Raw genomic sequence first — 14,119 nt, forward strand, 5'->3', positions numbered from 1 at the left:
AAAAAGGCACTTTACAGAGCGTTTAAAAGGGACCAAAAACAAAGTACACAGAAAGAGTACTTGAAACTGCAAACGCAAGTCAAAAAGGAAGTTAGAAAGGCCAAGAGAGAAAGAAATGAACATTGCCAAGGAGGCTAAAACCAATTCGAAAAAGTGTTTCCAATATTATAACAGCAAGACGACATTCAAGGAGGAAGTAACATGTCTAAGAGATACAAATGGCAACATCATAGCTGAAGAGAAAAAAATAGAAAATACGTTAAATCATTTTTCACAAGTTTTTACAAAGGAGGATACAGACAACATGCCCCAAATGTCAACCTGTTCCTATCCAGTTTTAAATAACTATAGCATAACAGAGGCAGTAGTGTCAAAGGGACTAGGTGCTTTTAAAATAAAGAAATCCCCTGGGCAGGATGAGATCCTCCCAATAGTACTCAAATAAATGAAAGAAGTTATTTACAAATTGCTGATTAAAATCATGCAACAGTCTCTTGAGACAGAGGTTATACCGACAGACTGGACAATTGAAAACGTAATACCGATCCACAAAAAGGGAGACAAAACCGAACCAGGTAACTACCGACCAATAAGCCTGACTTCTATTATATGCAAACTTATGGAAACTTACCAAAATGGAAAATTACCTACATGGTAACAGTATCCTGGGAGACAGCCAGCATGGTTTTTGGAAAAGGAGATGATGTCTAACTAACTTGCTTGATATTTTTGAGGATGCAACATTGACAATGGATAATTGCCATAAATGAATTACATGGTTTATTTAGATTTCCAGAACATTTTTGACAAAGTCCCGCATAAAAGATTAATTCTCAAACTGAACACAATAGGGATTCAAGGAAATGCATGCAATATGATTAGGGAGTGGTTAACATGTAGAATAAGTACTGATTAGAGAAGAAACCTCAAAATGGAGCATGGTAACCAATAGAGTCCCACAGGAACTAGGTCCTCTTCTCTTCCTTATCTACATTAATGATTTAGATTCTGGTATAGTAAGCAAATTTGTTAAATTTGCAAACAGAAAAATAGGAGGAGTGGCAAACACCGTTGCAGCAACAAAATCATTAAAAATGATCTAGACAGCATTCAGAACTGGGCAGATACATGGCAAATGACATTTAATAGAGGCAAGTGTAAGTTACTGAACGTAGGCAATAAAAATGTGCATTATAAATATCGCATGGGAAATATTGAAATTGAAGGTATCTATGAAAAAGATCTAGGTGTTTATGTTGACTTAGAAATGTCTTCATCTAGACAATGCGGGGAAGCTATAAAAAAGGCCAGCAAAATGCTCAGATATAAAGTGAAAAGTGTTGAATTTAAATCAAGGGAAATAATGTTAAAACTTTACGATGCATTAATAAGACCTCATCTGGAATATTGTGTTCAGTTCTGGTCACCTCGCTACAAAAAGGATATTGCTGCTCTAGAAAGAGTGCAAAGAAGAGCGACCAGAATTATTTTCAGGTTTAAAAGGCTTGTCATATGCTGACAGGCTAAAATAATTGAATCTATTCAGTCTTGAACAAAGAAGACTATGCAGCGATCTGATTCAAGCATTTAAAATTCTAAAAGGTATTAACAATGTTGACCAAGGGCACTTTTTCAACCTGAAAAAAGAAACAAGGACCAGATGTCACAGATGGAGTTTAGATAAAGGGGCATTCAGAACAGAACATAGGAGGCACTTTTTTACATATAGAATTGTGGTAGTCTAACCAACTCCCTAGTAATGTTGAAGCTAACTCCCTGGGATCCTTCAAAAAGCTACATGATTAGATTCTGGGGACAATAAGCTACTAACATCCAAACAAGCAAGATGGGCCAAATGGTCTCCTCTCATTTGTAACCTTTCTTATGTTTTTTCTTAAGAGCAAGGGAAAAAACACATAAAATATAAAGCTGCACAATATTGAAATGGGGAGGCACATTTGGATGTGCTGTAGTATAGACACTACCTGGCAACTATATTAGGACCTGTCTACCTGACTGAATTCAGCATTGCTCTGAATTACAGATGCTAATTAAATTTCTTATATAAAGCTCCCACAGTTGCAGATCATCTTTGTGGATCAGGTCCACCCACAATGTTGGTGATGGCTACTTTCAAGAAGATAATGCAATGCACCCATCCACTGTGCCAGAATTGGGTTTAAATGGTTTGAAAACATAACAGTGACTTGAGGCATCTTATATGGCCACCACAAACTCTGGATCTTAATCCAACTGTGCATGTGGGATGAACTTGAATGATACATTCATCCCACTCCTCTGCCCACCTCTCTCACCAATATTAATGACTGAATGGATTAACATTCCGTAAGACACTTTCCAGCATCTTGTGGATGCCAAGTCGAGTCATAGCTGTGATCCTGGCAAATGGTGGCCCATGTCCTAATAAAGTGGCCAGTCAACGCATTTTACACATCCCTACTTGCTAAAGCAGTCTTCTCCAAGAATAATTTTACACCAGCACTTTACAGCAAAGGACAAACCACTGACACTTAATGCCACTAACAGTTTACTACTGTAGTTAAACTCACTAACAAATTCCACATTAAAAATAATTTTACAAGCTACAGTACAAGTATACAAAATTGCAATGACAGTCCCCTGCTTGACCTCATAATAGTACAAAAAGGAATTAAAGGATTCAAGAATCCAATGAATACTTGGCCCAAATTGTAGAAGTTGCAGAAACATATTTTTAGTAGCCTTTTAATATTTTAAACTTCAAGACGCCACTGGACATTTCACTTCTTATAATACAGTTTATATAAGCATACAAGGACAGTTATAAAATTTCATGCCACTAGCTCTGTAAATTCAGAAAGTATCATAGCAGAAATATATAGCCTACCTTATTTTCAAAGTGGTCAGTTTACTTAAGCATACAGTATTTTTGAAGCCGTTTCATTTAGTAATTATCGCTGACCATAGGCGACGTGCAACTGTTGATGGGGAGGGCACAATTTAAAGGTTCTGGTGGTATGCAGTGTTCAGGGTTGGTAGTCAAGAGACAAAGGAGTTTTAGTAGTCCTTCTAATGCCCTTTGGTTGTCTTTTTTTTTAGACAGAAGTACAAAGAGGCAGGCTGTCTTCTTTGTTTTTATGTAGCAATGAAGACAGCTAAGTAGTGAGAAAGTGAAAGTTACAATGTTTCTATGATGAACAGGGCTTAGAACAGAAATTGCTTACCATTACTGTCTCCTGTGCACAGTAACCTGAAATATCAACATCATTGTGATAATGACATTCAGAGCCATAATTACAAAATGTCCACTATTTAGAAAATGAAGCCTTTTAACCATTGTGCAGAAGAGGCTCTTCTGCATTCCTGGTTATATAAGCTCATCTTATCTCAGCAACATTGCACCACACATCATCACCCATTACACAAGATACATGCACAGCAGCATATCTTTATGTTTTGTTTTCATTTGAAAAAAAAAATATATATATATATATATATATATATATATATATTTAGTGTTGGGGTAAATATTTTTCGATATGGCCCATTTATATATATCTGTGGATTCAAACCTAAAACTATAAGATACTGGAAACTCGAGTCAAACCGGAGAAATCTCACCATTGTGCCCTTCTAATATAACCTGGTATGGGTAGATTACAATCATTGTAATTTTGAAAATATATAGCCAGTGGTATGAACTTTATGGACCACCTGTATTTATTAATTTTTTTAAATGGCCTGTAATGAGAACCCACTACAATTCTAATTCATATAAAAGGTACTTGTGACATGCTGTCATCTTACAGACCATATCACTTGATTAAACCATTTTTACTCAATCCAGACTACCTAAATAATGCACAATCAACACACACTGAAATCATGTCCAATCTTTGATAACCATACAAACTGAATCTGATCTCCTGGGGGAATAAGCCATGTCTGTCATTTAATATGTTGTGATATACATTCTTATCAAGAAAGTGCTTCCTCCTTTGCTTTAGTCATGAGTGAGGGAACAAACTTAGACACTATTTTAAGTGCTCTATAAACCAAACTGCAGTGTAAACTATTCAAGTCTTTCAGGTAAAGAAATGCATGAATTGAACAGTAACACAAAGTTCCATTACTTGTGTTCCTTGGGTGTCTTTTGTCCATTGAACTGTAAAAATTCTGCATTGTTCACATTTTCATCAGATCTTCTGATGTGAAGTCACATAGTTTGGACGATCTGAATTATGGAGTTATGAATTATAACTGCACTTGGATCCATTGTCCTGTGCCTTTATTATTATTTAGTAGCACACATCAGCTACAATAACTAGCGGTTCTAGAATATGACTGAGCGTGAACCTGAATTTTAAAATTCAGATTTATAACTATTTCTTAATACAAATAATCATATATATCTACCGGTATTGTTGAATTTGGTTCGGTTTCAGTAAAACTAACTAATATTAATCGCATTGCCTAAACCAGTACATAGACGCCACATGTAATTGTCACCAGCGTGTGAGGCCTGCAGGGGACTGAGTGACTGGGAGGATGGAGTGACTAGATTGAACAGCTCAATGCAGCAGCATTCTGAGGCAGTTTAATTCACATTTATTCATTACTATTTTTTATTATAAAGCTACAAAGTGGAAAGAAGTGCAGGAGATGCGGTTACACCTGGTCACTTGTTTCCCCAGCTAAATCCCATTACAAGTTACTGTTCAGAGTCCAAATTAAAATTAAATATTTGAGCAGAAACTCAGCTCATCCATAGCCTAGAGCTAATATAGTGCATATATGCGACAAACTAAAATTGAATAAAGACTTTAAGGTACTGTACACCTTGAAACATATGGACAGATTAATGAAGGGTGCTTCAGTACCTCACAAGCCTATATGGCAAATATTAGCTTAATAGGTGTTGTAAAATTATATTAAATATTAAAAATGTAAACAGATAATATTTAAGTAAACATGATTGTGGAACACGACAGATGTAATACTAATTTGTATTTGTTTGAAAAATAGATCACTAGCTTACAATTTCATTTCCTTTTACTGTCCCCTTACCTTTTTTATGATGTTTGCAATAATTCAGAGTGGCTTACACTGAGATAACTTAAATACTGTGATTTTTTAATTTTAAGTCTGTGTGCTTTTGCCTCAGTGCAGAAGTAACCTGCGTCATCAAATGATCTTTACACTGCTGTGCATTAGATGGTGCTGGCGCTTACACATACAAATTTTGGCTGATCTAACCAACAATACATACGTCTACTACAGGCTACTACAACTGAAGAGCAGCTCCTGAACTCCTAGAAAAAAACATTTTAACTGACAAGAACCACTAAGAATTATTGCAAACTTCAAAAAAAGGCAAGAACAGTAAAACAAAAAAGAAATTTGAATTAATTTATTCTTCAAACCCTCCAGTTAAACATAAACTGAGCCAAGATCACAGGCGTCTTTGAACAGTCAAACGTGGTTTCAGCTGTTGATCCAGGATCATGAATGCATAGCAGGCAGGCTGCCCTGTTTGTCTGTAAGTTTACACCAACTTCAATATAGTTTCTGCCACAGTATTAGGACTGGCACTGGATTTTTATTTGGACTGGCACTGTATATTCTGTAAAACATGTGTACTGTTCTGCTTCCAGAGGTTTAAAATGAAAAACACCTAATTGACTTCTATACAAAACGAGTGTGTTGACTAGGTCCTGACCCAGCTGCACGGGACCCAGAAGGGCTCTCTCTCCAGTCTCTCCAAGATGTTCTTCAATTCAGTGCAGGCGCTCTGGGAGTTGTCTTTCACCAGCACTTTATCCACAAGGTGACCGTACTGCTTCTCAATAAGAGCTGCCGACTGACGCATTTCCTGGTACTCTTCATCCTAAAAGGAAGAAATTCAGACGTTGTTTATAATACCGTGGCTGTAAAATAGGTGTGTGAGTCTATGTGGGTCTAATAGCTCTCTAACTTGGACCTCTTTCTACCATATTTTTATTAGGTTATTATAAGGATTGAATATATCTACCATCGTAAAGCATGTTAGTCTGAAATCAGTTCTGCGCTTATTTTATACAGTTATTTGAATTTGCATTTCTCAATTATGGTGCTTATAAAAAGTTACTGATTGAAATCCTCTTTTGTTAAATTTTTATATGCACCATGAAACCAGTCTCTAAAACTTTCATCCTGTTCCATCTGCAGTCTACAATCTGCCTGTATGTATAATATACTGTAATTCGTCTCTGCCACTTAATTTGTCAGGGAGCCATTTCCCCTTGAATTACCTTGTATATTTCTTAAGTAAATCCTTCTGATAAAATCGCCACATTCATCACCTTATGGGAATTATATTGCACGCATTTTAATGAAACTACCGACGCATCCCAGATGTTTTTGGCTACTCTATTGCTCAGTACAGTACCATATTTAGCAAATTTATTGTGATCAGGAGCTTTGATGTGTATGCATTTTTTCACAAACCACAACGAGTGGCAAATCAAAAACTTAAAACAGCGTCTCCCTTGCAAAGTTAAGCAGAAGTAAAAGCTGGAGGTGAAAAAAAGACATACCAAAGAACATAATTTGTAAAATGTTTAATGAACCACATACTACTATGAACAGCTGGCTGAAAGACATAGATAAAATCACTGGTGTTGTTGTTGAATATGCTTGGGGGTTTACAGTGAATCAGAAGAATGTCTTTTGTTGTGGTTTCATCAGGCTTGTGCTATTCAATGGTTCAATTATTCTCACCAAAGCCAGCCATGTTATAAAAAAGTATACAAAAAACCACTGTGCTATAAAAAAAAAAGATACAAAAAGGTCTAAGTCAAACCCCATGCGCAATAGGTGCTGAAATACCTTTTAGAACATTGTAACAGGGCAATTGCCCTGCACATTGGGAAATTAGTGTTGGTGTAACTTGTATGGGGAAATGGGTTTATTGTGTGTGCATTTTGGAGTTGTTTTTTATTTTATTAATTGATTGTTTACAGACGGGCGCTCGATTGAGACTTGCTGCCAGCCAGTCTTGGTTGAGAGGAAGGGCAGCAAGTGATTGGCTGTGCCAGTCCTCAATCAGCAAGTGGGCAGGTCTCAACTGAGTGTCCGTCGGCATAAAAACATCCAGTTGGTATCGCTCTGGGCGACTGCAACGCCATGCTGCAGGGAGGAGCGCTGCGTACACAGGAGAAAATTGTCTGCTCTGCAGAAACCACAGCTACTCACAGTACTGAAACTGCAACACAGTACTTGAGAAGGCAATGCCCAGCCAATTCCATATGAAGAAGCAGGAATCGTTTAGGGGATATTGTTAGTTTAGGGGATATTGATCCCAAGTAATGTATAGTGATGGTTACTTAGTGTTGCAGGTTCCTGGAGGGGGGCGCCTCGTTCAGTAAGGCTAGTGCTTGCCCTGTGTGGCTTCTTTTATTTATAGTTTTTGTACTGTGTTTTATTTTGCCTTTTGTACAGCCTGTTGTATGTGTCCTCTGTTAGTTACCATTGCTGGTAATGTCACATGATCTGTTTGTTTACTTTCATTTTGTGTGTTAACAAATCCTGCGTGCCTGAGCAGCGTTTCAACTCCATCTCCCATGGATCTGTCTTACCTATCAGTGGTTACCCGCACATGTGACACAATACCTTGTCACACACTTATCTTTTTATTCTTTTATTTATTACTTATTCTACAATGATATATTATGGGTGCTTCTCTGATATGTTTCTGTCTAGATTCATTTGCATGAACTATTCCAGTAAAAGAAAAAAAGGCTTTTGAAAAGGCTTCTCTAGCTGATGGAATTATGTCAGTGTTACACATACTGTACACCTCCTTCAATTGATTTTTCATCATGGTGTGATTATCTTCCCCCACACACTGTCTGGAAAGGATATTTTTTTTAAAACAGATTTGTTAGTCAGCATGGCAAATACTTAAATTAACAAGGGAGAACAGTAGGTGCCTTTAGCTATAGTCTTTATCAACATTCGGTTGGAGAAGTGACAAAGATTTACCCTAATCGAAGCTTTCAGATATGCAAACTATTTTTTTTTTTTAATTTTACATTAAGATCAACAGTAATGATTACTGTTGCTGTTTTACAAAGTTGTCATATTCATCATTGTTCTGAATGTTTGAAAGGAAAAAAAAAAACTAAAATATTAAATCAGGAGACTAAATTAAACATTTCATAATAGTAAACTTACTGCAGATGTCATTCATTCTATAAACAACCATCTTTTACTTTCCATTTTTTCAACAGAGAATTAGTCGATATCAGGGGAGGGTACCAACAGATATCACATTATTTTGATAACGTTATTGACCAATCGTATAAATCCATAGGTAGATGAGACTGACCGATTGGTTTAAAAAATGATTGGCACCAAAGCTGCCAATTAACTTCTGCTCATGGTCTTGCTGCCAAGAACTATTGTAAAGGTTATCCATTGCCATTGGTTAATTTCGAGAATATTTTAATAATTGTTTAGTTTCTGTGACGGGACTGCTTTCTAATGGAATGCTAGTGGAATGTGTAAGAGTGGATGGAATGCATGCACTTTGGATGAAAAGAAGGTAAAATAAGTCCCAGTACCCAATGCTGACATTAAAATAAGTCCCAGTACCGGTGAGTACTGGCAGAACTTCACCCCTGTATACGGTATATTCACAGCACTATGTTCTGCCTAATACTTCTGGTCTGCAATCCTTCAGATTGGTGTCACAATCTATGCCAGTTGTAAAGACGGAGTTCTGCCAGCCCGAACTGTGGCTGAGAATTAAAATCGATGGGATTTTGATCTAATGTTGATGGAAATGAAAAAGTGTGATTTCAAATTGCTTTCAAGCCAATCCCAGTAGCAAACGGAAATGTAGCTTGTATTTATCCACAGAGCATGACAACAAGCAATGGCCAAGTGAGCATTATCCTGTGAGCCTGTGTCAAGTCTGTCCACCTTCCACCTTGTGTTGGAGACCAGGAGAGATTTCTACCTTTCACACTACACAACTAAACCTGCTAGATTTCGAAGGGTCAGGATGAACCAAGATGCCCCAGTTTGTTAGGATTCAACCATCGATTCAAGTTCGGTCAGCCCTGGACTGTTCTCTCTCATACTCACCACTGATCGGCCGTGCTCTCCCATACCGGGGGGAGTGGCCGCACTACGTCTGCGATGGCCCTCTGGTACTCGAGGCTTCACAAATATCACATAGGGCTTGAATTCTGCTGTTCGCAAGCTTTTTATTGCCTGCAAACACAAACAGCTGGAGTGAGGCTTAGTTATAAATGAACGTATCTGTAATCTATGGAATGAGCTGTATATTTTTCAATTCCATTAATGATTTTAGTGAAACCAAATGCAGAACCATAACATGTCTCTGCTAAAATTACGATCCATGATATACAGGTTTTTCCACACTTCACCTATCAACTGCATTTTCTTTTTTGTTCTAATTTTTTGTATTTTTTTTTCTTTGTAAGTATAGTTATTTAAAAAACAATAGGACCATACTAAATATATTGGAGTGTTTCTACTATCAGGGTATTATGTGACATTTGAACTGACTGCCCTCCCCCATTGGAATTGACTGTTTTGAGTGTGACTTGTAGATTTTAGTTTTGTATATTATCAATGATAACTGGTAATGATATTTTGAATGATTACCAGCAGAATTCTACATGTTTTAAGTGTGATAAACAACTCAAAGTGGTGTGTTCAAATAATCGACTGGGGATTTATTTAATTGATTCAGCATATATCGTTTATTCCGAACAATCATTCTTCACTGGTAGTATATTGGTATTATTATAACATATAGCTTACAACTTACCTCAGGCTGCACATCCACCAAACATGTCTTGTTTTTGCTGAGAACTGATCGTATAGCCTGTAGGCTCATCCCATACTGGTTTTCTTTGTAGTCTCCATACTCGACGAATCTAGAAAGACACATAATACTGAATTACCTAGAGATTTTGGGAAGACTTATCTGTTGCACAGTAGAGAAACTGGATATCTGTTGATTCAGAGATTTATTTGTATCCTATACTTTTGGCTATAGAGGATATTTATAGCAATTGCTACAGATTATACAATCTAGCACTATTTACAGCTAACATGCTTTTTAATGTAAGTGATATACTGAGGAAACTCCATGAATGTTGGTGGAGTTGTGTAGTTATTCCACAAATGACAAAGCCTGATCGTCCAGGGAGAGTTTTATGCATGGAAAATAACATGAGTTTAAACCTAAAAATTGCATTCCTTAAGGAATTCTGTGTGTTATTTGAATTCCTTGTTTGCAGCAGTGGGATTCAGCCAGCGATTCTGTCATTGGATTTGAATGAATGTAAGATTCCAAGCACACACCAAAAAATCAGGCATACTACATTGTTTTTAGCTTGTATTGTTTACCATAGCTCTCTTCAATTGATCGAAATGCAGATTCATTTATTAAAAGCAGAAACCTACCCATGTGGAACAACTATAAAATGAATCACTTAGGGGAACAGGCAAATGAGGAATACATGTTATTCAGAATTTCACTAGGCAAATACCTCACTAGGCAAATGCTTGTTTAAAAAATAAGACAAAACCTGCAAAATATTGATATTGGATATTTTAAATGAGCTGTGCAGGTAATGGGAACATTTTTTTTTTTTTATTAGTTATGGTGACAAACAGAGTGATCAAATTTGTATGGGATGGTATTGATCTAATAACATCAGCGAGTGTTGAGTGCTCAAAATAAAACAATCAGTACGGAGTAAGCATTTAACCAATTCATGCAAGCAAAACTCATTTGACCTACTTGTTATTTTGAGTGTCAGCTTCAAACGTCTGCTTGGAGACAAAGTGATATTCTACCCCCTCTTTCTCGTGATTTTTTTTGGATCTTGTTGTATCTGCGAACACAAGGGAAATGTAATGACTGTAAAGTCAAGAAACTCTAAACACACATGTATTAGGAGCTCACCCTTGTTTCAGTGTCAGTTACCAATAGTGTTCAAGACAGGTAAATGTTAACCTCTTTTTAATCTGTGGCTTGCTATTGAGTTTGTCTCATTCGGTACCACAAACTGCCTCCCTGCCCAGCTCTTAGTTCCTGCTGAGAGATGTCAATGTCTTCCCCAATAACTTCCAAATGCGGTGATACATGCTTATGATAAGTGGTTTTATTGTCTAATAATATGTTGTTTTTAAATCACAAGAGCTCCCCTGATGTAATAAACATGTAAACCCTGCAATAAACTAGGACAGTAACATCAGAAACATGTTGTAAATAAGGAGTGTGCTGAAGAGCCAGGACTTGGGCTCAGGCCTGTCAGTCAGGAATTATACACATAGTAAGAGATGCCCCGTATTGACAGTTGTGGTTCTCTGGATTACTGGAAATCAGGTTTATCAAAACCACAGTTTGTTGTGGCCAGTATTTGGTCTCTTACCAGACTGACTGAGCAAATGAAGCCAATACTGCAAAGCCACCTCCATCTCCAGTACAGTGTAGAATTCAAGTAAAATGCTTTTACGGAGTAGCTTCCCATTGACTGACTATTCTCTTCCAAGAATTTTCCTGAAAACATGCACTGAACTTTGAGGGAGTTTCCACAAAAACCACTATAAAAGTCTTTATTGTATTGTACTGTTTCATTCTGGGACTCATGTTCAAAGGTTAGCTATAGCTATACGTGTTTTGGATTCTGTTAGGGGTGTCAGTTGTTTAGACATTATTTCCATGTTACTGTACTCATTTAAAATTTTAACTTTGAAACATTAGCAGTAATTAACAATGTTTACACAGTAGCAATTATACAGTGTAAGGTTATTTATTTATATTCAGTATTTCATCATATTTTATAGTTTATTCCACACAGACATTAGTGTTGTAAACATGTAGTCGTATGCACATTAATATTGTAGTTTATTTTATAATAAATTAGAACTCGACCAATCACAATTAAGTATTTGTCAAAATTCCAGTACATTGTATGTTCAAAAATAAAAACATATCTGGTACCTTCTGTATTACCTTTACTATGTCTTTAAATTTTGCTAAATTTGACATTAGTTTTACCAATGAAAACATTACCACAATTGCTACACTTTTTAAAACACACATTTCTCCAGCTGCACTTTTGTTTTTAATAAATCTCACCATGACACAGCATCAAAAGGCCTACACATATAATTTGGGGACTGTGACAGTTGATTTTGGACTGACCATTAAAAAAAAAATAAGTATTTGTCATTTCAAAGTGGAGTACAATGTCCAGCTGTGTGATCTATAATAAGTTATATGTATTGTGTCTGTTACTGTATAAGAGACCTAATTCTGCACAATTTAAGCAGCCAGCACAGCTTCACTTCTTGGTCTTCTCTCCCAAATTGCACAAGACAACACCTCCTACACAATGAGACCCTGCTGAAGTTATTCTTGCTATGGGTTGTAAGAGTGGTTAAAGTTCTGCATATATTAAACTTTAAACTAAATCTAACACCCTTAGTTTCCACAAAAGCATGCAACTTTTATAAAAGTTGAGTACGCATATATGCAAAACTGAAGATTATAATTACAAAGCACTCCCACAAAGTACCAACAACACCTACTCACTGGCCATTAATAGACCTGTGATCATAATTACCAAGCAAATACAGTAAACATGCAAGTACTACAGTTAATATTGGGGTATAATATTGGAAAATGTCAATGTGTGCAGTTCATAATTACTGCATAATTAATACAACTATAAATATGAATGGCTGTAATTTATTCGAAAATATTCAGTATCAGTATTATGTTATGTGTTAGATTTACTTACATTACGTACAATGTAACTTAAAGCATTCTCTAGCACTTTACAATGTAACTAGTCTTCCTGCTCTACTGTGATACAGTTTTGAATTTGACAAGCCCTATAAACTCAAACAGATTATGACATGCACATAGAAGCTGATAAGTCTCCTTTATTTCTAGCTTTTTTCTTGATAACCACACTGTACTGTGTTGGAATTCTTGACCTTCCTAAGAATCGTTTGTGACTGATTAATTGATTAAAAATTCATTAACATTCATTAATGGATACTCACATCACCTTTAGATTTATGGAGTCTTTTCTACAACAAAGATATCAGCTCTGATTAATTACCTACTGTGAGTGTAATTATGAATGTTCTGTTACAAATTAATTTCACATCCTGCAGCTATTCTAAATCAACTAAAAGCTATGAAAACAATATTAGGGCCTGTCTCCCAAATATACATAGTGCCATTTATTGTCTCAGTCATCACACCCTGGGGACTTTTTCAAGCTCTCAAATATGTCTTCTCTCCAAGTACAGCTGGTCCTGCAAGACCGTGTCCTTAGTGGATGTAAAAAGGAAAATATTTCATGAAATAATAATAATAATAATAATAATAATAATAATAATAATAATAATAATAATAATAATAATAAGGACTGCCAGGCATTTTTACGGCTTCTAGGCTCAGTACCAGTTGAAAATTTAGGCAAGCTGTAGCATTGTCAGCAACAGCTCAGTTTTATGGAGCAGTTTCAATTCAAAATACCATATTAGTTCATTATCTCACAATGGTTTCAGGAGAGGTCAGAGGTCACTGGCAAGGTCTTTTTGGATAGAGCACATAACTGTTAACCTATCTGCACTTTGTAAGGAGTTATAATCTAGTTTTACATTTGACCAAAGATTCTGAAAGTATTTTAAAGAAATGTGTCAGTTGGCCATATTGGTTTACACACAAACACCATTTTTGAAAAAGTTAGTTGTATTGACACAGGGTTAATGTTTGTCAACTCTGGAGTTAATCAAATAAACCATTTTTCAACTGAAGTGGTTTTAAATTTAAGAAGAAAATGAACGTCTGGCGGCCATCCTGTTTTACAAAAGAACACCATTTTGCCATATTTGAATTCCATTTCCCCCACAATGATGCCTACCAAGTTCAGAGTTAGTTGGTTAAAAGTTTGCAAACAAAAACAGTTTGATATTTGGGTGCATTTTGGCGAATTTGGTGGCAGCCATTTTGATAGTAAAATTTATCTCAACTTTTGTTTCGCAAACTTGAAGCGGGTGTGATTGTTGATGACGT

At 36.2% G+C, this 14,119-nt stretch overlaps 1 protein-coding gene across 1 annotated transcript in view; it reads right to left on the bottom strand.

Annotated features, from left to right (window-relative positions):
• Positions 1-3,523: 3,523 nt before the first annotated feature.
• The window catches only part of mpp3a (membrane palmitoylated protein 3a), a 47,350-nt gene continuing 36,754 nt past the window's right edge, over positions 3,524-14,119 (bottom strand). Inside the window, exons 16-19 of the mRNA XM_041265283.1 lie at positions 10,823-10,916; positions 9,842-9,950; positions 9,130-9,258; positions 3,524-5,887 (exon numbers count right to left, since the gene is read on the bottom strand). Coding sequence (XP_041121217.1) covers positions 5,708-5,887; positions 9,130-9,258; positions 9,842-9,950; positions 10,823-10,916 — 512 coding nt within the window. The 3' untranslated portion in view covers positions 3,524-5,707. The remainder of the gene's footprint in view (positions 5,888-9,129; positions 9,259-9,841; positions 9,951-10,822; positions 10,917-14,119) is intronic.

Source organism: Polyodon spathula, chromosome 12 (assembly GCF_017654505.1).
Source record: "Polyodon spathula isolate WHYD16114869_AA chromosome 12, ASM1765450v1, whole genome shotgun sequence".
Lineage (NCBI taxonomy): Eukaryota > Metazoa > Chordata > Actinopteri > Acipenseriformes > Polyodontidae > Polyodon > Polyodon spathula.